General features: G+C 38.0%; 5 protein-coding genes across 5 annotated transcripts; all 5 read left to right on the forward strand.

Moving 5' to 3' along the window:
- Positions 1–138: 138 nt before the first annotated feature.
- LOC128365216 (nuclear factor 7, brain-like) lies at positions 139–1,563 on the forward strand. The gene has a single exon (XM_053325877.1). The coding sequence runs from the start codon at positions 139–141 to the stop codon at positions 1,561–1,563; it is 1,425 nt and encodes a 474-aa protein (XP_053181852.1).
- A 3,251-nt stretch (positions 1,564–4,814) lies between these two features.
- Positions 4,815–6,304, forward strand: LOC128364576 (zinc-binding protein A33-like). Its single transcript, XM_053325136.1, has one exon. It carries the CDS (start codon positions 4,815–4,817, stop codon positions 6,240–6,242), a length of 1,428 nt encoding a protein of 475 aa, XP_053181111.1. The 3' UTR covers positions 6,243–6,304.
- Positions 6,305–9,797: 3,493 nt separating this feature from the next.
- Positions 9,798–11,382, forward strand: LOC128364577 (nuclear factor 7, brain-like). Its single transcript, XM_053325137.1, has one exon. The coding sequence runs from the start codon at positions 9,920–9,922 to the stop codon at positions 11,345–11,347; it is 1,428 nt and encodes a 475-aa protein (XP_053181112.1). The 5' UTR covers positions 9,798–9,919; the 3' UTR covers positions 11,348–11,382.
- Positions 11,383–16,064: 4,682 nt separating this feature from the next.
- On the forward strand, positions 16,065–17,583 carry LOC128365217 (nuclear factor 7, brain-like). Its single transcript, XM_053325878.1, has one exon. It carries the CDS (start codon positions 16,153–16,155, stop codon positions 17,581–17,583), a length of 1,431 nt encoding a protein of 476 aa, XP_053181853.1. The 5' UTR covers positions 16,065–16,152.
- Positions 17,584–22,915: 5,332 nt separating this feature from the next.
- LOC128365225 (nuclear factor 7, ovary-like) lies at positions 22,916–24,465 on the forward strand. Its single transcript, XM_053325885.1, has one exon. It carries the CDS (start codon positions 23,038–23,040, stop codon positions 24,463–24,465), a length of 1,428 nt encoding a protein of 475 aa, XP_053181860.1. The 5' UTR covers positions 22,916–23,037.
- Positions 24,466–27,033: the final 2,568 nt, after the last annotated feature.

A 27,033-nucleotide genomic window follows, 5' to 3' on the forward strand; every position in this document is an offset into this window, starting at 1 on the left:
TGATCAAAGCTGAGACGCCATTACAGGTTGTGAGATCTCTGCTGGAAAACACTTGTTTGAAGGATTTAAAGTGATCAAGTGAAGGGACAGTAACTTGGTGAGTCTGACTATTGAAAGATCATTTAGACAACAGAGGAAATGGCTGAGAGTGATGCTCTTCTTAAAAATTATTTGAGCTGCCATGTGTGTTCAGAGACTTTCAGAGATCCTGTGTCTCTGAGCTGCAGCCATAAATTTTGTTCAAGCTGTCTGCAACAATTCTGGGAACAAGCTAAAAACAAAAACTGTCCCATTTGTAAAAGAAAATCTTCAAAGGATTGTCCACCTGTGGACTTCACACTGAAGGAACTAGCTGACTCATTTCCTGAGAGACTGAAAATTGGATCATCTGAGACAGAAAAAGGAGAAAAGAAGGTGGAGGTGGTGTGTAGCAAACATCAAGAAGTCCCTTATTGGTTCTGTAAAGATGAACAGAGAGCTGTGTGTCCTGTCTGTGAGTTTTCTCTCCACCACGGTCACAAGGTGGTTCCTGTTGAACAAGCAGTCAGTGACCTGAAGGACCAGCTGAAATCTGACTTAAAGCCTCTACAGGACAAGAGGGACAAATACAAACAAGTGGAGAAAACATACAATGAAATGATTGAACACTCCAAGAAGCAGCTGTTGTCCACAGAGAAGCAGATCAGAGCAGAGTTCAACAAGCTGCACCAGTTCCTGAAAGAGGAAGAGGAGTCCAGACTGGCAGCTCTGAGGGAGGAAGAGGAGCAGAAGGGGAAGACTATGAGCAGAGAGATGAAGAGGATTCAGGAGCAGATCTGCTCTCTGTCAGACAGTATCTCTGCTGTTGAAGAAGACCTGCAGAAACACAACGTGTCATTCCTCAGCAGTTATAAACCCACTCAGACCAGAGCCAGAGCCCAGAGCTCACTGTCAGATCCACAGCTGGTCTCAGGAGCTCTGATAGATGAGGCCAAACACCTGGGCAACCTGTCCTTCAGAGTCTGGGAGAACATGAAGGAGAAGGTCCACTTCAGTCCTGTCATTGTGGACCCAAACACTGCATACCCCCGTCTATATCTGTCTGATGATCTGACCAGTGTGAGAAAAGGAGACACAAAGCAGCAGCTCCCTGATAATCCAGAGAGATTCACTAAGTATGCCAATGTTCTGGGCTCTGAGGGCTTCAGCTCAGGGAAACACAGCTGGGAGGTGGAGGTGGGAGACCATCCTACCTGGACTGTGGGTTTGGCTAAAGAGTCAGTTAACAGGAAGGGAGAGCGACATGCTACACCAGAATATGGAATCTGGTGTTTAAAGCATCGCAGTGGAAAATACACTGATGGTCTTGGTAAGACTGTCACAGAGAAGAGTCTCCAGAGGATCAGAGTCCAGCTGGACTATGACAGGGGGGAGGTGTCCTTCTACGACCCTGAAGACGAGACTCACATCTACACTCACAGAGACACTTTCACTGAGAAACTCTTTCCTTTTTTCTGTATTGTATCAGCTGGTGATGCTAAAACCACTGATATCAAAATCTGTCCAACTGAGATTTCTCTGTGATGTTCAGGAAGGTTTGTGTTATCAACATTTTGATTTTACTTTTTTCTTTTTTTTTCTTTTGTCAGAAGCAGATTTGATTTCATGTTGAGGGTGACTGAGTTTTGTTGCTCAAACAAATTATCCAAACTTGTTTTAATGTACAAAGCAGACACAAGTGAACCTCAATAATTGTTTTTAACAGAAAAAAGTAACTTTTAAAAGATTATTAGAACTACTACTTATATTCTGACTTCAATATATATTTAGATCACATTATCAAGATAAATAAAATCATCACTGTATTACTGAGACTGTGTTACATCATCTGAGGTTGAACTTTTATGAAGTACAAATCAAATCTGTTTTTATTATAACTTTTAAACCTGGTTAGTAGCATCTTGTTTTTATTCAGAACACAATATAATATAAATATAATAAACACTGTAATGACTGTATGAAATAATACAGGTGGGGAACTTTTTAAACTTTCATTGTAATTAGTAATCAATATTTTGATGAGTTAATTCAGGTTTTTTACACTTTAAACTCAGAGTCTCAGTTGTTCAGTGTATCAAAAATCATTCTGGCTCTGATTGATTATTATTTGTTCTTTTGTTCATCAACAGATCTGATTTGTGGTCATAGATGGTTGTTTTTTCTCTTTAATTTTTATGTAAAATCATGAACACCTAAACTTTTGTTCTCATCTGAATTGTTTTAAAGACATTGAGCCGTTCAGGATTTAGTTATGGTCTCTTCAGAATAAATGTATTAAAGATGGTGACTCCTGCTTTTGATATTATGCTGACTTTGTAATGAATTTCAACAGAATATTTACTAATGTTGTTAAATACTCTGATTGCTCTGATGCTTTCTTGGCTTTTAAAAAGTAGATTTAGTGTGTAAGTTAGTTGTGTTACCTCTTAAAATAAAGATGAATCCACAAGAAAATATGACTACAAAATGCTGAAACTGTATCACATCATCAGGCCACAAACTTTACAAATCAAAGCTGTTAATTAACCTGGTTATCAGCATCTTGTTTTTAGCCAAACAACATTGTATAGTAGTATATATCCACTGTACTGAATGCTTTGATTGTTTCAGTTTTGTGACAGTTTCAGTCATCAGATTTAGATTTTTATATTCTCGAGTCTTTTGATGAGTTATTTCTGTTGTGAATGTGTTGATTTATTCTTTGGGAACAAGTGTTTTAATATAGTTTTATTTTAATTCAGTGTTTAATTCTGACAGAGCTTCTGCAGACTGTGTGTGTCATTTTGTGGTGTATACATGGATTGATAAACTGCAATGTTGAGATGATGATCAGGATAAAAAAACAAACATCAGTACAATTATGTTTAAAAACTGTTTTATGAATCAACTCTATTTAATAAAATGTAAATCTGATGGATGCTGCTTAGTCATAATGTGTTATTTATTCACTTTGACTCGATCCTTTCAATGTGGAAGTCATACTGTCGGAGTGGAGTGGGCGACAGTGAGCCAGCCGTCCCAAATCTCAAGTTAGAGGAGTTTAAAGCCTCCTTGAAGTAGATCACAGAGGTAGGGGAGAGAGTCTCATCCGGACTGTCAACATGTCCGTTTTCATCTGACGAGTTTTGCCTCTCTGAACTTTCTGACACCTCTGAAGATGACAGCAGGGAGAGCTCTCCTGGTGGTGGTGGTGTGTCCCGCTCCGCCATCATCCTCCTCCTCCTCCTCCTCCTCTTCCTCCTCTCAGTTCATGTGACCCAACACAGCTAGTAGGCTATATGAGCTTAGCTGGTTAAAAAAAAACACAAACAAATCAACACAGGTTAGTCTGTTTTACTCCAAAATCTCTCCAGTAGTCACTCCGTCCTCCACAAACCCCCTGTGACCCGGATATCACCAAGAATTTGGGGTCAAATCTTCTTGTTAATTTCGCGAGAGTTTGCGAGCTGTGTCAATCCATTTCCACTGCCAGAGATAGTACAACCAGAGGAAGATGTGTCGCTAACGGCGGACTCACGACTAGTAATCGAACCCGACTGTGCTCCCATGATTCATTGCGGCGAATACCAACGGCTCTAACGTGTACTGTGGTGCATCTTCTCTGTGTTAGGCTCTCTGATGAACTATTTATACCTTTCTGGGACATTTTTAGCATTTTAGAAAAACGATGACAATTACTTTTTTTAACCCTTACCTAATCCCTATTTTTAAATCCAGGATAAAACCTTTATTCTTTTCAACAGCTTTGTTCAACAGCTTCTTCCTTTTTTAGTTTTTAATTGTATTGTTGTATACATTTGTTTTTTCTTATATCACTATCTTTTTGAGCTGCTGTAGCAATGTGTTTTCCCCACTGTGGGATCAATAAAGTTTTATCTTTTATCTTTTCTTTATCTTTAGACATCAGATTGTTGAACTCCATGGACTATATACAAGTTTAAGTTCAATTTAACCTGCCTTGCTTTCCATTGCCTTACATGCTGTTCAAGGGTCAGATTTGTCCCATTTTTACATTTAAGATCTGTAAAAACACCACATACACATTTCTTCTAGGAGGACTTTTCCTAATGTGACCCTGAATATACAAAAATGGAAATAAAATACATCTCCTTTTATTGTTTGTGCAGCTGATACACATTTTTGTCTCATGCAGATGTCCAGATTTGACCTAAAATTCAAAAATTGGCATTCAAACATGTTTTTGGACTCTTAATAAACTATGAAAAATGTTGTCTTGGATCATAAAATAGTGATAAGTAAAAAGAATACACTTCATTAAGGATTATTTATACATTTATTAAAGACTGATGAATGTGAATTAGTGGCTCTGTGAGTGTAGATGAGAGTTCAAAGACATCAACCTCTCCTTGTTTCATGTTTATAGGATTTGTTCTGAGCAATTCTGTAGAAATAGAAACAAAAGAAATCAAAATGTTAAGACATGAGCAGTTTATTTTATTTAGCATACAGATGTCTGTACAAGGAAATTTTACTGTAATGAATGAAGAAATAAAAATGTATCTCTGAAAGACGTCCTGATGGCACCATCTGCTGGTGACAAAGCCACATTACATCATTTCCTGATGTTAATAATTTCCTGTGACAGTTAAAACTGAAAGTAAACTTTGACATCGTTGATCAGAGCTGAGACGCCATTACAGGTTGTGAGATCTCTGCTGGAGAACACAAATTTGAAGGATTTGAAGTGATCAAGTGAAGGGACAGTAACTTGGTGAGTCTGACTATTGAAAGATCATTTTTAGACAACAGAGAAAATGGCTGAGAATGATGCTCTTTTTCAACGTTTCCTGAGCTGCCATGTGTGTTCAGAGACTTTCAGAGATCCTGTGTCTCTGACCTGCAGCCACAAATTTTGTTCAAGCTGTCTGCAAAAATTCTGGGAACAAGCTAAAAACAAAAACTGTCCCATTTGTAAAAGAAAATCTTCAAAGGATAATCCACTTGTGGACTTCACACTGAAGGAACTAGCTGACTCTTTTGCTGGGAGACAGAAAGCTGGATCATTTGAGATAGAAAAAGGAGAAAAGAAGGTGGAGGTGGTGTGTAGAAAACATCAAGAAGAGCCTAAATTATTCTGTAAAGATGAACAGAGAGCTGTGTGTCCTGTCTGTGAGTTTTCTCTCCACAACGGTCACAATGTGGTTCCTGTAGAGCAAGCAGTCAGTGACCTGAAGGACCAGCTGAAATCTGACTTAAAGCCTCTACAGGACAAGAGGGACAAATACAAACAAGTGGAGAAAACATACAATGAAATGATTCAACACTCCAAGAAGCAGCTGTTGTCCACAGAGAAGCAGATCAGAGCAGAGTTCAACAAGCTTCACCAGTTCCTGAAAGAGGAAGAGGAGTCCAGACTGGAAGCTCTGAGGGAGGAAGAGGAGCAGAAGGGGAAGACTATGAGCAGAGAGATGAAGAGGATTCAGGAACAGATCTCCTTTCTGTCAGACAGTATCTCTGCTGTTGAAGAAGACCTGCAGAAACACAACGTGTCATTCCTCAGCAGTTATAAACCCACTCAGACCAGAGCCAGAACCCAGAGCTCACTGTCAGATCCACAGCTGGTCTCAGGAGCGCTGATAGATGAGGCCAAACACCTGGGCAACCTGTCCTTCAGAGTCTGGGAGAAGATGAAGGAGAAGTTCCACTTCAGTCCTGTCATTCTGGACCCAAACACTGCCAATGGATGGCTCTATCTGTCTGATGATCTGACCAGTGTGAGACTTGGAGACACATATCAGCAGCTCCCTGATAATCCAGAGAGAAACACTTATTATTCCACTGTTCTGGGCTCTGAGGGTTTCAGCTCAGGGAAACACAGCTGGGAGGTGGAGGTGGGAGACCATCCTGACTGGAATATGGGTTTGACTAAAGAGTCAGTTGACAGGAAGGGAAAGCGATTTCTTTCACCAAAATATGGATTCTGGTGTTTATGGCATCGCAGTGGAAAATACACTAATGGTCTTGATAAGACTGTCACAGAGAAGAAGAGTCTCCAGAGGATCAGAGTCCAGCTGGACTATGACAGGGGGGAGGTGTCCTTCTACGATCCTGAAGACGAGACTCACATCTACACTCACAGAGACACTTTCACTGAGAAGCTCTTCTCTTTTTTCAGTATTGGACCAGCCGGTGATGCTAAAACCACTGATATCAAAATCTGTCAAACTGAGATTTCTCTGTGATGTTCAGGAAGGTTTGTGTTATCAACATTTTGATTTTACTTTTTTATTCTTTTTTTCTTTTGTCTGAAGCAGATTTGATTTCATGTTGAGGGTTTTTTATTTTCTTTTTTTAATCAATGAAACAATTTATTCAAACTGGTTTTAATGTAGAAAACTTTTTAAAATATTACTAAAACTATTACTTATATATTCTGACTTCAATCACATTATCAAGATAAATAAAGTTTGATTCAGAAAAGATCATCACTGTATTATTGAGACTGTGTTACATCATCTGAGGTTGAACTTTTATAAAAGGTACAAATCAAATCTGTTTTTATTATAACTTTTAAACCTGGTTAGTAGCATCTTGTTTTTATTCAGAACACAATATAATATAGATATAATAAACACTGTAATGACTGTATGAAATAATACAGGTAGGGAACTTTTTAAACTTTCATTGTAATTAGAAATCAATCTTTTGATGAGTTAATTCAGTTTATTTTACACTTTAAATTCAGAGTCTCAGTTGTTCAGTGTATCAAAAATCATTCTGGCTCTGATTGATTATTATTTGTTCTTTTGTTCTTCGGCAGATCTGATTTGTTGTCACAGATATTGTTTTTATTTTTATATCATGAACACCTACACTTTTGTTATCATCTGAATTGTTTTAAAGACTTTGAGCCGTTCAAGATTTATTTATTGTCTCTTCAGAATAAATGTATTAAAGATGGTGACTCCTGCTTTTGATATTATGCTGACTTTGTAATAAACTTCAACAGAATATTTACTGATGTTGTTAAATACTCTGATTGCTCTGATGCTTTCTTGGCTTAAAAAATATAGATTTAGTGTGTAAGTTAGTTGTGTCACCTCTTAAAATAAAGATGAATCCACAAGAAAATATGACTACAAAATGCTGAAACTGTATCACATCATCAGGCCACAAACTTTACAAATCAAAGCTGTTAATTATCCTGGTTATCAGCATCTTGGTTTTAGTCAAACAACATTGTATAGTAGTATATATCCACTGTACTGAATGCTTTGATTGTTTCAGTTTTGTGACAGTTTCAGTCATCAGATTTAGATTTTTATATTCTTGAGTGTTTTGATGAGTTATTTCTGTTGTGAATGTGTTGTTTTATTCTTTGGAAACAAGTGTTTTAATATAGTTTTTATTTTAATTCAGTGTTTAATTCTGACAGAGCTTCTGCAGACTGTGTGTGTCATTTTGGTGGTGTATACATGGATTGATAAACTGCAATGTTGAGATGATGATCAGAGTAAAAGAAACAAACACCAGTACAATTATGTTTAAAAACTGTTTTATGAATCAACTTTATTTAATAAAATGTAAATCTGATGGATGCTTCTTAGTCATGATGTGTTATTTAATCACTTTGACTCGATCCTTTCAATGAGGAAGTCATACTGTCGGAGTGGAGTGGGCGACAGTGAGCCAGCCGTCCCAAATCTCAAGTTAGAGGAGTTTAAAGCCTCCTTGAAGTAGATCACAGAGGTAGGGGAGAGAGTCTCATCCGGACTGTCAACATGTCCGTTTTCATCTGACGAGTTTTGCCTCTCTGAACTTTCTGACACCTCTGAAGATGACAGCAGGGAGAGCTCTCCTGGTGGTGGTGGTGTGTCCCGCTCCGCCATCATCCCCCTCCTCCTCCTCCTCTTCCTCCTCTCAATTCATTTGACCCAACACAGCTAGTAGGCTATATGAGCTTAGCTGGTTAAAAAACACAAACAAATCAACACAGGTTAGTCTGTTTTACTCCAAAATCTCTCCAGTAGTCACTCCGTCCTCCACAAACCCCCTGTGACCCGGATATCACCAAGAATTTGGGGTCAAATCTTCTTGTTAATTTCGCGAGAGTTTGCGAGCTGTGTCAATCCATTTCCACTGCCAGAGATAGTACAACCAGAGGAAGATGTGTCGCTAAAGGCGGACTCACGACTAGTAATCGAAGCCAAGTGGGCTCCCATGATTCATTGCGGCGACTACCAACGGTTCTGACGTGTAATGTGGTGCATCTTCTCTGTGTTAGGCTCTCTGATGAACTATTTATACCTTTCTGGGACATTTTTAGCATTTTAGAAAAACGATGACAGTACGACTACTTTCTTTTAACCCTTACCTAATCCCTACTTTCAAAATCCAGGAAAAGATCATTCTTTTCAACAGCTTTGTTCAACAGCTTCTTCCTATTTTTAGTTTTTGATTTTATTGTTGTATACATTAGTTTTTTCTCATATCACTATCTTGTTGAGCTGCTGTAGCAATGCGTTTTCCCCACTGTGGGATCAATAAAGTTTTTATCTTGTATCTTTTCTTTATCTTTAGCCGTCAGATTGTTGAACTCCATGGACTATATACAAGTTTAAGTTAAATTTAAGCTGCCTTGGCTTTCCATTGCCTTACATGCTGTTCACGGGTCAAATTTGTCCCATTTTTACATTTAAGATCTGTAAAAACACCACATACACATTTCTTCTAGGAGGACTTTTCCTAATGTGACCCTGAATATACAACAATGGACATAAAATACATCTTTTTTATTGTTTGTGCAGCTGATACACATTTTTGTCTTTTGCAGATTGACCTAAATTTGACCTAAAATTCAAAAATTGGCATTCAAACATGCTGTTGGAGTCTTAATAAACTATGAAAAATGTTCTCTTGTATAATAAAATAGTGATACATGAAAATAATACACTTCATTAAGAATTAATTAAACATTTATTAATGACTGATGAATGTGAATTAGTGTAGAGACTTAATTATGACTACTATTACTATTTAACAGTATGCCACACATTGATAGACAACATACAGTCACTGGCCACTTCATTAGGTACACCTAATTCAGTCCAGACCAATACAACAGCTTTTTTCAAGTTAATACATTTTCATTTTTTGTTGATATTGTCAAAAAAAAGGTTATAATTCTATTCTACCTTTATTACTGAGGTAATACTAAGTGATGGTGGCGAACTGGGATTAAAAGAGAACAAGTTGGGGAAAGAAATGTGAAGAATTAAACGTTGCAAATTTGAGTTTTAAGCATTTTGTACAAGATTATAAAAGTCAAATGTGGTTTTAATTAATAATTTGGACCATCTAGTTAATGATAGTAGATGAAATAAACACAATCATACTGTCGTGTTATGAGAACATGTTTCCTGTTACAGTTACATGAAATAAACATGTTTAAACTTGTTAAGTGTCTACCGGTCGTTTGATATATTCACTCCTCTGAAAGCACCAACCTCTCCTTGTTTTATGTTTATATGATTTGTTATGAGCAATTCTGTAGAAATAGAAACAAAATAAATAAAAATGTTAAGACATGAGCAGTTTATTTTATTTAGCATACAGATGTCTGTACAATGAAATGTTACGTTGATGCATGAAGAAAATGAAAATGTACCTCTGAAAGATGTCCTGACGTCACCATCTGCTGGTGACAAAGCTACATTACATCATTTCCTGATGTTAATAATTTACTGTCACAGTTAAAACTGAAAGTAAACTTTGACATTGTTGATCAGAGCTGAGACGCCATTACAGGGTGTGAGATCTCTGCTGGAAAACACTGGTTTGAAGGATTTGAAGTGATCAAGTGAAGGGACGGTAACTTGGTGAGTCTGACTATTGAAAGATCATTTAGACAACAGAGAAAATGGCTGAGAAAATTGCTCTTTTTGAACGTTACTTGAGCTGCCATGTGTGTTCAGAGACTTTCAGAGATCCTGTGTCTCTGAGCTGCAGCCACAAATTTTGTTCAAGCTGTCTGCAAAAATTTTGGGAACAAGCTAAAAACAAAAACTGTCCCATTTGTAAAAGAAAATCCTCCAAAGATGAACCTGGGGTGGACTTCACACTGAAGGAACTAGCTGACTCATTTGCTGGGAGACAGAAAGCTGGATCATCTGATACAGAAAAAGGAGAAAAGAAGGTGGAGGTGGTGTGTAGCAAACATCAAGAAGAGCCTAAATTGTTCTGTAAAGATGAACAGAGAGCTGTGTGTACCATCTGTGATTTTCCTCACCAAATCGGTCACAAGGTGGTTCCCGTAGAACAAGCAGTCAGTGAACTGAAGGACCAGCTGAAATCTGACTTAAAGCCTCTACAGGACAAGAGGGACAAATACAAACAAGTGGAGAAAACATACAATGAAATGATTCAACACTCCAAGAAGCAGCTGTTGTCCACCGAGAAGCAGATCAGAGCAGAGTTCAACAAGCTCCACCAGTTCCTGAAAGAGGAAGAGGAGTCCAGACTGGCAGCTCTGAGGGAGGAAGAGGAGCAGAAGGGGAAGACTATGAGCAGAGAGATGAAGAGGATTCAGGAACAGATCTCCTCTCTGTCAGACAGTATCTCTGCTGTTGAAGAAGACCTGCAGAAACACAACGTGTCATTCCTCAGCAGTTATAAAGCCACTCAGACCAGAGCCAGAGCCCAGAGCTCACTGTCAGATCCACAGCTGGTCTCAGGAGCGCTGATAGATGAGGCCAAACACCTGGGCAACCTGTCCTTCAGAGTCTGGGAGAAGATGAAGGAGAAGGTCCACTTCAGTCCTTTCATTCTGGACCCAAACACTGCCAGTGGATGGCTCTATCTGTCTGATGATCTGACCAGTGTGAGACGTGGAGACACATATCAGCAGCTCCCTGATAATCCAGAGAGAAACACTAAGTATTACAATGTTCTGGGCTCTGAGGGTTTCAGCTCAGGGAAACACAGCTGGGAGGTGGAGGTGGGAGACCATCCTATCTGGACTGTAGGTTTGGCTAAAGAGTCAGTTGACAGGAAGGGAACGATACTTCTAACACCAAAATATGGATTCTGGTGTTTTCTGTATCGCAGTGGAAAATACACTAATGGTCTTTGTGAGACTGTCACAGAGAAGAAGAGTCTCCAGAGGATCAGAGTCCAGCTGGACTATGACAGGGGGGAGGTGTCCTTCTACGACCCTGAAGACGAGACTCACATCTACACTCACAGAGACACTTTCACTGAGAAACTCTTCCCTTACTTTCATATTGGAAAGTCTGGTGATGCTAAAACCACTGATATCAAAATCTGTCAAACTGAGATTTCTCTGTGATGTTCAGGAAGGTTTGTGTCATAAACATTTTGATTTTACTTTTTTATTATTTTATCTTTTGTCTGAAGCAGATTTGATTTCATGTTGAGGGTCACTGAATTTTGTTGCTCAATGAAACAAATTATCCAAACTGGTTTTAATGTACAAAGCAGACACATGTGAACCTCAATAATAGTTTTCCATTAAAAAAAACTTTTAAAAGATTATGAATACCATTACTTATAATCTGACTTGATTTATTTAGATCACATTATCAAGATGATTAAAGTTTGATCCAGAAAATAAAGTCATCATCTGAGGTTGAACTTTTATAAAAGGTACAAATCAAATCTGTTTTTATTATAACTTTTAAACCTTGTTAGGAGCATCTTGTTTTTATTCAGAACATAATATCATATAAATATAATAAACACTGTAATGACTGTATGAAATAATACAGGTGAGGAACTTTTTTAACTTTCATTTTAATTAGAAATCAATATTTTGATGAGTCAATTCAGTTCATTTTACACTTTAAACTCAGAGTCTCAGTTGTTCAGTGTATCAAAAATCATTCTGGCTCTGATTGATTATTATTTGCTCTTTTGTTCTTCAACAGATCTGATTTGTTGTCACAGATATTGTTTTTATTTTTATGTAAAATAATGAACACCTAAACTTTTGTTCTCATCTGATTTGTTTTAAAGACATTGAGCCGTTCAGGATTTAGTTATTTTCTCTTTAGAATAAATGTATTAAAGATGGTGACTCCTGCTTTTGATATTATGCTGACTTTGTAATGAATTTCAACAGAATATTTACTGATGTTGTTAAATACTCTGATTGCTCTGATGCTTTCTTGGCTTTTAAAAAAATAGATTTAATGTGTAAGTTAGTTGTGTCACCTCTTAAAATAAAGATGAATCCACAAGAAAATATGACTACAAAATGCTGAAACTGTATCACATCATCAGGCCACAAACTTTACAAATCAAAGCTGTTAATTATCCTGGTTATCAGCATCTTGTTTTTAGTCAAACAACATTGTATAATAGTATATATCCACTGTACTGAATGCTTTGATTGTTTCAGTTTTGTGACAGTTTCAGTCATCAGATTTAGATTTTTTGATGAGTTATTTCTGTTGTGAATGTGTTGTTGTATTCTTTGGGAACAAGTGTTTTAATATAGTTTTATTTTAATTCAGTGTTTAATTCTGACAGAGCTTCTGCAGACTGTGTGTGTCATTTTGGTGATGTATACATGGATTGATAAACTGCAATGTTGAGATGATGATCAGCATAAAAGAAACAAACACCAGTACAATGGAGTTTGATTTGTTTTCTTTAGTTTATAGTAAAATATTTGACTCTGAGGATGTTGGCGCCATCTGCTGGTGACAGAGTTACAGAGCAGCATAAACAGGAACTGACAGCAGATTTTGACATTGTTGACCAAAACTGAGATGTCATTACCGTCCAGGAGCAGACTGGCAATCTGACCTTTCTGGAAAAGTCCGCCAAAAAGTCAGATAACGCAATAGCCAACAGCAGGGGGCGCTAATACAATAATTGGTTGGCGAAGTGTAAAAAAAAAAACGAAGAAGAAGAGTAAAATCATTAGTTGTTGCAATAATATCAAACAGAAAACGTAATGAGAAAGGTGGATGGGAAAAGTTAAAAGAAAAGAAAGCCAAGTCTCTCAAGACTGATGCATCTAAATGTAAACAGCTCACAGAGCTCTTTGGCTGCATTACAACTGCAGCAGCAGCAGATGTACTCCTGGACGTGAGCCAAAGTGTTGAGGAGCAGGTGGAAGTTGAACCTGTTGAGCATCTACAGGCTGGACATGATGAGGGACAGACAGCAGACGGACTGGTAAGTGGCAGGGACACAAAACAGTAGGCGATGTTTATTTAGGTTACCATTGACCCTAGATAGTAGACCATGGTGTTGACTGAAACGGGAAAACCTAAAACATCCATTGGTATCACCGTTGACATGCTAGCGAGTAGAGTAGGGTAAGGAGTGAAGCTCCACATTTAACCAAAAGTTTGCGGAGCTAAAATCTTACTGTCTTCCATCTGAGTGCTGTTTGTTTTTGTCAACACAGTAGCAGAGAAAGTGTGATTGTGCACAATACCGCCACCTCGTGGAGAGAAGGGGGAATACCATGCATCGGCACTAAGTGAGATAGAGCATCAGTATCATTAAAGAAAAGATAAAGTGACTTGACTGAAATGAGTAAAAAACTGGGCTGACACCTGAAGACAGTCAGCATTCAAATGGTCCATCTACTAATAAATTCAATCAAGAAACAAACATCAAGGTGGACAATCAAAGAACATTAATAGCAGTGGTGGACAGTAACGAAGTACAAGTAATTCGTTACTGTACTTAAGTAACTTTTTAGCGGATCTGTACTTTACTTGAGTATCATTGTTTTGTGAGACTTTATACTTTGACTCAACTACATTTGGAAGAGGAAAATCTTACTTTTTACTCAACTACTTTCCAAAAACCTGTCGTTCCTTTCAATGTTCCTTTCCACAACATGCATGCATGACCAGCTGCTGTGACAGGTCCAAATGAACGTGCACCGCAAGTGTACCAATCAGAACACATCGTGTGTCGAGCAGTTTTGGCCCAGCCCCCTACCTGGCTACTTGTCCCAACTTGCCTTCTCCTCCATCCATATCTCTATTAGCATTCATTTGACAAAGTTTCGCTGTCCAGTAGCCTGCCCTGCCAACACATGGAAGTTAAAGAAATATGTGTCTAGTGTGGTTTTCCCCCTCCCTATTAATTCCTAATCAGGTGATTTCCATTTAGTATGATGTGCTTATGATAATTTCAAAAGATATCAATACCAGATATCACAAATGGAAAACATTTTGTTTTCAGGGTGGTGTTAGTGGGCTTTTTAACCTTAAATGACTTGATTGAGTGTGTAAAGGACATACCAAGACATTGGAACTACATTACACCAAATTACTTTTACTTTTGATACTTAAGTACATTTGAAGCCAAGTACTTTTATACTTTTACTCAAGTCGACATTTAAAGGGAGCACTTTCACTTTTACTGGAGTAATATTTTACACTAGGTATCTCAACTTCTACTCAAGTACGTGGTCTGTGTACTTCGTCCACCACTGATTAATAGACAATAAATAAAAACACTGTTACATAAAATCAAGATAATGAGCAAAACACAGTAGCAGCCAGATCCTTCAATACAAGTAGAAGTAAAGATAAGTTTGTCAAGTCCTCTGGTACTCAGAGAGAAATCTACAGATATTTAGATTATTTAACATCATAGAAGTGAGTAATGCTTAAAGGCTATAGGCTCAGAGACTGATGAATGATCACTCAATGATCACAATCAAGTTGTCTAAAAAACAGAGAACAGATATTAAACAAATAAAAAACTATGAAGACACATTTATGCTCATGGCACAATTCTTCATGTTCGTGTCTGGATTGTTGCACAAATACATTGCACTCAGTGGAGCAAATATTCTTGCAGTTGCTAATTTTGTATGTGATACTTCTCGTACTGCATGTGTCTACTGTTGTTTTTCACTGAAAGACAAATGTTAGAAAGTTTTTTTTTTCTACCAACTCCTCACCGCATAGTTGCTCTTAATGCCTGCTTTGTTGTGTGGCACACAAAGCATACAGTTTTTCCTTTGGCCCTCGCAGTAAGCTGCTATGGTCACTGTTGTTGTTTTTTGTTGTTTTTGTTTTCAAACTTGAAAATTGTTCACAGAGCAAACAATTAAAAACTGTGCTGTGATTGTATTTAGAAGGAAATCGTTTAATAATTCAATACACGTTCTGTGCTGCATCATAAAAAAAGTACTGTGCGGTAATATCTGCAGCAAAAACTAAGAATATACTGTAGTAATTGTTGGCAAAGACCCATATTGATAATTTTATGAAAACAAGGTCTTACTGTTATTTTGGATATGCATCTGGTATTTCACACAGAGCATCATTGTTAATACATATTTGTTGCTTTGTTGTATGTCTAAATAAAATAATTGGAAGTTTCTTATCTCAAACATAATATTTTAACATTTAATATATTCATATTTTTAACAAAACTAGGATTTCAAGTGTATTTAACTTATACTATTAAGTATTGACTATACTACTTTTAAGTGGACTCCACAATTCTTTTCGATTGTTGATTATTTAAACCATTTAAGTGTATATAACTTAAAAATGTTAAATTCTGACTATTGTACATTTAAGTTGACTATACTTGAACAAATTAATTTTCTTTACTGTGCAGCTCTGCATTCAGGAACATTTCAATCTCTCACATTTGTTTTTCAGCCTCTTTCAACCATTGCATGATGGGACAGACTTAAGTCCTCCTGTGACCTTGAAGGAAAATATATGAAATTGTAACTGAATGAGGACATTTTGAGAAAAGAAAAAACAGGAATACATTTTTCAAGCTGAGATTTTCTTTTTTTAAGGAATAAACAGAGTCAAACTGACATTGGGATAGAAAATGCTTCCTGTTACATGCTCCTGTTGGTTGAGAAAAAAAATGTTGTAAAACTGGTTTAATGTCAGTCAGTTGAAACGTTCACTCCTCCCTGAAGCACTAAAGCACTATCCTCTCCTTATGTCATGTTTATAAGTGAGTACAAATGAAAGTAGATTTTGACATTGTTGATCAGAGCTGAGACGCCATTACAGGTTGTGAGATCTCTGCTGGAAAACACTAATTTGAAGGATTTGAAGTGATCAAGTGAAGGGACAGTAACTTGGTGAGTCTGGCTATTGAAAGATCGTTTAGACAACAGAGAAAATGGCTGAGAAAGATGCTCTTTTTGAACGTTACCTGAGCTGCCATGTGTGTTCAGAGACTTTCAGAGATCCTGTGTCTCTGAGCTGCAGCCATAAATTTTGTTCAAGCTGTCTGCAAAAATTCTGGGAACAAGCTAAAAACAAAAACTGTCCCATTTGTAAAAGAAAATCTTCAAAGGATTTTCCAGATGTGGATTTCACACTGAAGGAACTAGCTGACTCATTTGCTGGGAGACAGAAAGCTGGATCATCTGATACAGAAAAAGGAGAAAAGAAGGTGGAGGTGGTGTGTAGCAAACATCAAGAAGAGCCTAAATTATTCTGTAAAGATGAACAGACAGCTGTGTGTACCGTCTGTGATTTTCCTCACCAAAAAGATCACAAGTTGGTTCCTGTTGAACAAGCAGTCAGTGACCTGAAGGACCAGCTGAAATCTGACTTAAAGCCTCTACAGGACAAGAGGGACAAATACAAACAAGTGGAGAAAACATACAATGAAATGATTGAACACTCCAAGAAGCAGCTGTTGTCCACAGAGAAGCAGATCAGAGCAGAGTTCAACAAGCTCCACCAGTTCCTGAAAGAGGAAGAGGAGTCCAGACTGGCAGCTCTGAGGGAGGAAGGGAAGCAGAAGGGGGAGACTATGAGCATAGAGATGAAGAGGATTCAGGAACAGATCTCCTCTCTGTCGGACAGTATCTCTGCTGTTGAAGAAGACCTGCAGAAACACAACGCATCATTCCTCAGCAGTTATAAACCCACTCAGACCAGAGCCAGAGACCAGAGCTCACTGTCAGATCCACAGCTGGTCTCAGGAGCGCTGATAGATGAGGCCAAACACCTGGGCAACCTGTCCTTCAGAGTCTGGGAGAAGATGAAGGAGAAGGTCCACTTCAGTCCTGTCATTCTGGACCCAAACACTGCCAGTGGATGGATTTATCTGTCTGATGATCTGACCAGTGTGAGATGTGGAGACACAAAGCAGCAGCAGCTCCCTGATAATCCAGAGAGAAACACTGAGTATACACACGTTCTGGGCTCTGAGGGCTTCAGTTCAGGGAAACACAGCTGGGAGGTGGAGGTGGGAGACCATCCTAACTGGAATGTGGGTTTGGTTAAAGAGTCAGTTGACAGAAAGGGAAAGCTATGTGCTTCACCAGAATATGGAATCTGGTGTTTATGGCATCGCAGTGGAAAATACACTAATGGAGCTGGTAAGACTGTCACAGAGAAGAAGAGTCTCCAGAGGATCAGAGTCCAGCTGGACTATGACAGGGGGGAGGTGTCCTTCTACGACCCTGAAGACGAGACTCACATCTACACTCACAGAGACACTTTCACTGAGAAACTCTTTCCTTTTTTCTGTATTGTATCAGCTGGTGATGCTAAAACCACTGATATCAAAATCTGTCAAACTGAGATTTCTCTGTGATGTTCAGGAAGGTTTGTGTTATCAACATTTTGATTTTACTTTTTTATTATTTGTTTTTCTTTTGTCTGACGCAAATTTGATTTCATGTCGAGGGTCACTGAATTTTGTTGCTCAATGAAGTTTTAATGTACAAAGCAGACACATGTGAACCTCAATAATATATATATATATTTTAAAGTCACTTTTAAAGACTTCAGTATCTATTTAGATCACATTATTTGAAGATAAATAAAATCATCACTGTATCACTGAGACTGTGTTACATCATCTGAGGTTGAACTTTTATAAAAGGTACAAATCAAATCTGTTTTTATTATAACTTTTAAACCTGGTTAGTAGCATCTTGTTTTTATTCAGAACACAATATAATATAGATATAATAAACACTGTAATGACTGTATGAAATAATACAGGTGGGGAACTTTTTAAACTTTCATTGTAATTAGAAATCAATCTTTTGATGAGTTCATTCAGGTTTTTTACACTTTAAACTCAGAGTCTCAGTTGTTCAGTGTATCAAAAATCATTCTGGCTCTGATTGATTATTATTTGTTCTTTTGTTCTTCAGCAGATCTGATTTATTGTCACAGATATTGTTTTTTATTTTTATATCATGAGCACCTAAACTTTTGTTCTCATCTGAATTGTTTTAAAGACATTGAGCCTTTCAGGATTTAGTTCTTTTCTCTTTAGAATAAATGTATTAAAGATGGTGACTCCTGCTTTTGATATTATGCTGACTTTGTAATGAATTTCAACAGAATATTACTGATGTTAAATACTCTGATTGCTCTGATGCTTTCTTGGCTTTTAGAAAATAGATTTAGTGTGTAAGTTAGTTGTGTCACCTCTTAAAATAAAGATGAATCCACAAGAAAATATGACTACAAAATGCTGAAACTGTATCACATCATCAGGCCACAAACTTTACAAATCAAAGCTGTTAATTATCCTGGTTATCAGCATCTTGTTTTTAGTCAAACAACATTGTATAGTAGTATATATCCACTGTACTGAATGCTTTGATTGTTTCAGTTTTGTGACAGTTTCAGTCAACAGATTTAGATTTTTATATTCTTAAGTCTTTTGATGAGTTATTTCTGTTGTGAATGTGTTGTTTTATTCTTTGGAAACAAGTGTTTTAGTTTTAAATTAATTTAATTCAGAGCTTCTGCAGACTGTGTGTGTCATTTTGGTGATGTATATATGGATTGATAAACTGCAATGTTGAAATGATAATCAGCATAAAAGAAACAAACATCAATACAATGGAGTTTGATTTGTTTTCTTTAGTTTACAGTAAAATGTTTTGACTCTTCGGTATATGTTGGCGCCATCTGCTGGTGACAGAGTTACAGAGCAGCATTCACCTCTATAAACAGGAACTGACAGTAGATTTTGACACCATTGACCAAAAGTGAGATGTCATTACTGTCCAAGAGCAGACTGGCAATCTGACTTTTCTGGAAAAGTCCACCAAAAAGTCAGATAACGCAACAGCCAACAGCAGGGGGCGCTAATACAATAATTGGTTTGCCAAGTGTAAAAAAAAACGACGAAGAAGAGTAAAATCATTATTTGTGCGATAATAGCAAACAGAAAACGTAAGGTGGATGGGAAAAGTTATAAGACAAGAAATGTAAAATGCTTACAGAGCTTTTTGGCTGCATTACAACTGCAGCAGCAGCAGATGTAGTCCTGGACGTCAGCCAAAGTGTTGAGGAGCAGGTGGAAGTTGAACCTGATGAGCATCTACAGGCTGGACACGATGAGGGACAGACAGCAGACGGACTGGTAAGTGGCAGGGACACAAAACAGTAGACGATGTTTATTTAGGTGATCATTGACCCTAGATAGTAGACCACCATGGTGTTGACTGAAACGGGAAAACCTAAAACATCCATTGGTATCACTGTTGACATGCTAGCGAGTAGAGTAGGGAAAGGGGTGAAGCTCAACATTTAACCAAAAGTTTGCGGAGCTAAAATCTCACTGTCTTCCATCTGAGTGCTGTTTGTTTTTGTCAACCCAGTAGCAGAGAAAGTGTGATTGTACACAATACCGCCACCTCGTGGAGAGAAGGGGGAATACCATGCAGCGGCACTAAGTGAAATAGAGCATCAGTCATAAAGGAAAAAGATAAAAAGTGACTTGACTGAAATTATTGAAAAACTGGGCTGACACCTGAAGACAGTCAGCATTCAAATGGTCCATCTATTAATAAATTTAATCAAGAAACAAACATCAAGGTGGACAATCAAAGAACATTAATAGACAAAATAAAAACAATGTTACATAAAATCAAGATAATAACTAAAACACAGCAGCAGCCAGATCCTTCAATACAAGTAGAAGTAAAGATAAGGTTGTCAGGTCCTCTGGTACTCAGAGAGAAATCTGCAGATATTTAGATTATTTAACATCATAGAAGTGAGTAATGCTTAAAGGCTATAGGCTCAGAGACTGCTGAATGATCACTCAATGATCACAATCAAGTTGTCTAAAAAACAGAGAACAGATATTAAACAAATAAAAAACTAAAAAGACACATTTATGCTTTAATTCTGACAGAGCTTCTGCAGACTGTCTGTGTCATAATGGTGGTGTAAACATGGATTGATAAACTGCAATGATGATGATCAGCATAAAAGAAACAAACATCAGTAAAATGGAGTTTGATTTATTTTCTTTAGTTTACAGTAAAATATTTGACTCTGAGGGACATGTTGTCGCCATCTGCTGGTGACAGAGTTACAGAGCAGCGTTCACGTCTATAAACAGGAACTGACAGCAGAAATTGACATTGTTGACCAAAACTGAGATGTCATTACCGTCACTTCTGAATATGTATCTATTACATTAAAAGTGGTTAATGTTCGCTCATCAATTCACGTTCACAAATTTGTTGTCTATGCTAAATCAATATAAAGGTTAATTTGGTAGTTTTCTTATACAATCATTGGCTACTCCAACAGGTTCGCCTGTACAATTTAATTCACATGTAATTCAGTTTTTGTTAACATTGTCAAAAGTATGATAATTTTATTTTATGTTTATTACTGAGGTCGTACTAGGTGGTGGTGGCATATTGAGGTGCATTATATTGAAAGGTTGTCCCAAAATGTTGCTCCCCTCATGTATGTTAATGGAGTGGACAAAATATTAGAAACACCATTCAATATAATGCAGCACCATCACCTGCTACGACCTCAATAATATACATAAAGCAGAAATATCACCTTCCCAACAATGTCAACAAAAACGGAAACTGTATAAACTTCATAAAAGCAGAATTTATAGCAGAGCTGTTGTATTGGATTGAATTAGATTGCACAGGTGTACCCAATGAAGAGGCCGGTGACTGTATAATGCTGCTATGTTGATAGTCTATAATTATTGAATCAATATGAATTTGTAAAATAGTAGAGTCAATCACTTTACATCATAACATAAATACATTAAAATAACTCAGGATACTAAAGTCACTGTGTTGACAGACATATTTAATATCTATCATTAACAAAATCACATTAAACAGCAGCATGTATTTGTTGCTGTGGTCTTGGTCAAATGAGTCGTCTCAGTTAGTAAAACTATATTTTATAACACTTAAAGTAGCTGTATGTAACAAATACATTCCAAGTAATCATAAAATTGCCCTAAATATCACCAGACATTAAGGAATCATGTTAATTTCAAACACTGATATCACTGATAGTAGTAGTCCAGCCAGAATGTTCACATTTGAAAAGCTCAGTTGCAGCCCTCAAGTAATGTTTATGTTGTCATTCTGTGTTTTGGCCTGATGCTCCACCCACCACCTATCTACCTATCACCAAGTCAGTACTGATGCTCCACCCACCACCTATCTACCAATCACCAAGTCAGTACTGATGCTCCACCCACCACCTATCTACCTATCACCAAGTCAGTAGCGTTTCAGCAGCCAGGATGCCAGTTGCCACTGAGCTGCAGCTAGGAACACTGCAGATAATGTCTGATGTTACAAAACCAAAAAAAACTCATTATGACTCTCAAATACGTCGTGACAATTTGAGAAACAAAACAAGGGGAGATGCCTTTGAAACATGGAGACGGCTGGAGACGGTTACAGTGTCATACAGCACTCAGCTGCACCCGCTGATACGGAGGAGAGGAGGAGCTAACTCACTGTATGTGTGTGTGACGGTGACGCTCTCCTCTGCTCTCAGACAGTCTATTCAATGCGGGATACTAAACTTTATTCTGTCTCCCTGTTATTTATAAAAGTTCAAAACACTGAATTGAAGGACAAAGTTGCTCCATCAGAGATCGGCTACAAGACGATGTTAGGCTATGTTAACTGTGGTGGAGTGAGGTAGAGAGGATGAAGAGGGAGGGAGCGGTGAGTGAGGTAGAGAGGATGAAGAGGGAGAGAGCGGTGAGTGAGGTAGAGAGGATGAAGAGGGAGGGAGCAGTGAGTGAGGTAGAGAGGATGAAGAGGGAGGGAGCAGTGAGTGAGGTAGAGAGGATGAAGAGGGAGAGAGCAGTGAGTGAGGTAGAGAGGATGAAGAGGCAGCAGTGAGTGAGGTAGAGAGGATGAAGAGGGAGGGCGCAGTGAGTGAGGTAGAGAGGATGAAGAGGGAGGGAGCGGTGACAGTAAGAAGTCGGTGAATCAGATCAATAACACGTTATTTTCTGATTGTTTCACAGCGGTTACGTTCAACAATGAGTAATAATAACATACACATTAGCCGGTCAACTTACACTGTGCAGACATCCAAACTGTCCCGGAAGCTCCGAGAGTCTCCCGCATATTGATAGCGTCTCCATGACGCCCGCAAATGAGACATGGCAGCGCGCATGTGTGTGTGTGTTTGTGTGACTATAAATGCAGCCCGTGTGTTTTTGTGACTATAAATGCCGCGTATGTGAGAGCAAAGCGTCCTTATAACTGTGTTATGAGGACGCTTAGGGTTAGGGGTTATGGTTAGGGTTAGGGGTTATGGTTAAAAAACTTGATTAGTGTCTGTCAGTCTTTCACTCCTCTGAAAGCACCAACCTCTCCTTGTTTTATGTTTATATAATTTGTTCTGAGCAATTCTGTAGAAATAGAAACAAAAGAAATAAAAATGTTAAAACATGAGCATTTTATTTTATTTAGCATACAGATGTCTGTACAAGGAAATGTTACTGCGATGAATGAAGAAATAAAAATGTACCTCTGAAAGACGTCCTGATGGTACCACCTTGCTGGTGACAAAGCCACATCACACCATTTCCTGATGTTGATAATTTCCTGTGACAGTTAAAATTGAAAGCAAACTTTGACATTGTTGATCAGAGCTGAGACGCTATTACAGGGTGTGAGATCTCTGCTGGAAAACACTGGTTTGAAGGATTTGAAGTGATCAAGTGAAGGGACAGTAATTTGGTGAGTCTGTCTATTGAAAGATCATTTAGACAACAAAGAAAATGGCTAAAGAAATTGCTGTTTTTGAAAGTTTCCTGAGCTGCCATGTGTGTTCAGAGACTTTCAGAGATCCTGTGTCTCTGACCTGCAGCCACAGCTTCTGTTCAAGCTGTCTGCAAAAAGTCTGTGAACAAGCTAAAAACAAAAACTGTCCCATTTGTAAAAGAAAATCTTCAAAGGATTTTACACTGGTGGACTTCACACTGAAGGAACTAGCTGACTCATTTGCCGGGAGACAGAAAGCTGGATCATCTGAGACAGAAAAAGGAGAAAAGAAGGTGGAGGCGGTGTGTAGCAAACATCAAGAAGAGCCTAGATTGTTCTGTAAAGATGAACAGAGAGCTGTGTGTCCTGTCTGTGAGTTTTCTCTCCACTACGGTCACAATGTGGTTCCTGTAGAACAAGCAGTCAGTGACCTGAAGGACCAGTTGAAATCTGACTTAAAGCCTCTACAGGACAAGATGGACAAATACAAACAAGTGGAGAAAACATACAATGAAATGATTCAACACTCCAAGAAGCAGCTGTTGTCCACAGAGAAGCAGATCAGAGCAGAGTTCAACAAGCTCCACCAGTTCCTGAAAGAGGAAGAGGAGTCCAGACTGGCAGCTCTGAGGGAGGAAGAGGAGCAGAAGGGGAAGACTATGAACAGAGAGATGAAGAGGATTCAGGAGCAGATCTCCTCTCTGTCAGACAGTATCTCTGCTGTTGAAGAAGACCTGCAGAAACACAACGGGTCATTCCTCAGCAGTTATAAACCCACTCAGACCAGAGCCAGAGCCCAGAGCTCACTGTCAGATCCACAGCTGGTCTCAGGAGCGCTGATAGATGAGGCCAAACACCTGGGCAACCTGTCCTCCAGAGTCTGGGAGAAGATGAAGGAGAAGGTCCACTTCAGTCCTGTTATTCTGGACCCAAACACTGCCAGCCGATGGCTCTGTCTATCTGATGATCTGACCAGTGTGAGACAAGGACACAAAAACCAGCAGCTCCCTGATAATCCAGAGAGAAACACTAAGTATACCATTGTTCTGGGCTCTGAGGGTTTCAGCTCAGGGAAACACAGCTGGGAGGTGGAGGTGGGAGACCATCCTGACTGGAATGTGGGTTTGGTTAAAGAGTCAGTTGACAGGAAGGGAGAACGAAAAGCTTCACCAAAATATGGCTTCTGGTGTTTACTGCATTGCAGTGGAAAATACACTAATGGAGCTGGTAAGACTGTCACAGTGAAGAAGAGTCTCCAGAGGATCAGAGTCCAGGTGGACTATGACAGGGGGGAGGTGTCCTTCTACGACCCTGAATACGAGACTCACATCTTCACTCACAGAAACATTTTTACTGAGAGACTCTTCCCTTATTTCTGTATTGGACCAGCTGGTGATTCTAAAACCACTGATATCAAAATCTGTCAAACTGAGATTTCTCTGTGATGTTCAGGAAGGTTTGTGTTATCAACATTTTGATTTTACTTTTTTATTATATTTTTCTTTTGTTTTAAACAGATTTGATTTCTGTTTTCATCTCTTTAAAATCTCAATTAAAAAAATTATCCAAACTGGTTTTAATGTACAAAACAGACACATGTGAACCTCAATAACAGTTTTCAATAGAAAAGTCACTTTTAAAAGATTATTAAAACTATTGCTTACATATTCTGACTTTGGTATCTATTTAGATCACATTATCAATGTAAATAAAGTTTTATCCAGAAAAAACAACACTGAATCACTGAGACTGTGTTACATCATCTAAGGTTGACCTTTTGGTACAAATCAAATCTGTTTTTATTATAAATTTTAAACCTGGTTAGTAACATCTTGTATTTTTTCAGAACACAATATCATATAGATTTAATAAACACTGTAATGTCTGAAATAATACAGGTGGAGAACTTTTAAAACTTTAATTGTAATTAGAAATCAATCTTTTGATGAGTTAATTCAGTTTTTTACACTTTAAACTCATTCACTAGCAACGACCACACCAACTAAGATATGAATTTAAGTATTTATTATGTGGAAGGAAAAAGGGTTGAAGGATAGGGAAGAAGGGATGAACAGTCGAAAGGTTGAAGAGGTTGGATGAGGGGTGAGGGTCGAAGGGTAGGGATGAGGGGATGAGGATCGAAGGGATGAACGGTGGAAAGGTTGAAGAGGTTGGATGAGGGATGAGGGTCGATTGGATGTATGGGTTAGGGTCGTGGGGATGTAGGGGTTAGGGTCGAGGGGTCGTAGGGTTGGAGGGAGAAGTGAGGGTCGTGGGGATGGGGGGAAGGGATGGGATGTAATAGATGGGGAGAAAAAAGAGATATGGAGGATGTAGTGTGGGTGGAAGTTGAAGCCAGGAGCCTGGTTGATGAGGAGGCGCAGGATGCTGTACCTGTCTCCGAGTGGTGTGTGTGGAGGGAACCGGGTCAGGTTGAGACTCTGGGTGGGGGAGCTGTCTCGGCTTCTGGTCCGTGATGCAGTCCCCAGTTCCTGGAATAGAACAAAAGAGAGAAAGACGTTAGAAGGATGGTGAGGGGGGAGTCATATTCGAAATGAGACAGAGGGTGATAGAGCGGACGGGGTGTGACTTATATACTGCTTGTGCGGAAATTGAGAAGGCATGAGGCGTGGTCTCTGCTCCTGAACTTTGTTATAAAACTCCATGAGTTTCAGTTGTTCAGTGTATCATTCTGGCTCTGATTATTATTTGTTCTTTTGTTCTTCAACAGATCTGATTTGTTGTCACAGAAAATTTTATATTCATGTAAAATCATGAACACCTAAATTTTTGTTCTCATCTGAATTGTTTTAAAGACGTTGAGCCGTTCAGGATTTAGTTATTTTCTCTTTAGAATAAATGTATTAAAGATGGCGACTCCTACTTTTGATATTATGCTGACTTTGTAATGAATTTCAACAGAATATTTACTGATGATGTTAAATACTCTGATTGCTCTGATGTTTTTTTTAGCTTTTGAAAAAAAAAATAGATTTAGTATGTTTAGTTAGTTTAGTAAGTTAGTTGTGTGACCTCTTAAAATAAAGATGAATCTTGTTTTTAGTCAAACAACATTGTATAGTAGTATATATCCACTGTACTGAATGCTTTGATTGTTTTAGTTTTGTGACAGTTTCAGTCATCAGAGTTAGATTTTTATATTCTTAAGTCTTTTGATGAGTTATTTCTGTTGTGAAAGTGTTGTTTTAGAATAAAGAAAAACATCAGTACAATGGAGTTTGATTTGTTTTATTTGACTCTGAGGGATGTTGGCGCCATCTGCTGGTGACAGAGTTACAGAGCAGCATTTACCTCTATAAACCGGAACTGACAGCAGATTTTGACATTGTTGACCAGACGTCATTACCGTCACTTATGAATATTATTCTTCTGAATAATATTATTATTGACAATGTCCACAAAAATGTATAAACTTCATAAATGTAGAATTCATAGCAGTGCTGTTGTTTCGACTCTTTTGGTAAAATGGCAGCTATTTGTTACAAATAATTGGACACACTTTAGGACATTAAACATAACATATTGATCCAAACTGCTTCAAACAGAGGAAAAACACAATAAAAAAAGTCTGAATGTACTATACATTTACGGTACAACAAATAGCTATAAATTCTGAGAAATAAATCATACAATACATCCTTTAAATGTCAAGAATGTAAAAAAAATAAATCAAATAGCCTAATTCTACTGTTTTGTAAGCTTTCTTTAAGTATAAAATAAATTTGTTGCTTTGAATTGTTTCAAACGACTAAGAATGATTGCCAGTGATTTGTGAATGTGTTTTTAGTCGCTAGCAATACGATCAGATTAATTTGGATATATTGCTTATTGGACTTAGAAGAAGCGTTAATAACTGAAACCAAACAATACATGTTCATTGTCAAAGGGTGCTTAAATGACACAGCCTAAATCTTTAGGTCACAATTCACTAACTTATAAAACACTGTTTGCCTATAAAATGCAGTTAATATTGTGACCACGTAAAGAGATTG

Source organism: Scomber japonicus, chromosome 9 (genome assembly GCF_027409825.1).
Source record: "Scomber japonicus isolate fScoJap1 chromosome 9, fScoJap1.pri, whole genome shotgun sequence".
NCBI classification, from domain to species: domain Eukaryota; kingdom Metazoa; phylum Chordata; class Actinopteri; order Scombriformes; family Scombridae; genus Scomber; species Scomber japonicus.

What these genes read in the sequence shown, in the direction of transcription:
- LOC128365216 (XM_053325877.1), top strand. Translation starts at nt 139, where the DNA reads ATGGCTGAGAGTGATGCTCTTCTTAAAAATTATTTGAGCTGCCATGTG.
- LOC128364576 (XM_053325136.1), top strand. Translation starts at nt 4,815, where the DNA reads ATGGCTGAGAATGATGCTCTTTTTCAACGTTTCCTGAGCTGCCATGTG.
- LOC128364577 (XM_053325137.1), top strand. Translation starts at nt 9,920, where the DNA reads ATGGCTGAGAAAATTGCTCTTTTTGAACGTTACTTGAGCTGCCATGTG.
- LOC128365217 (XM_053325878.1), top strand. Translation starts at nt 16,153, where the DNA reads ATGGCTGAGAAAGATGCTCTTTTTGAACGTTACCTGAGCTGCCATGTG.
- LOC128365225 (XM_053325885.1), top strand. Translation starts at nt 23,038, where the DNA reads ATGGCTAAAGAAATTGCTGTTTTTGAAAGTTTCCTGAGCTGCCATGTG.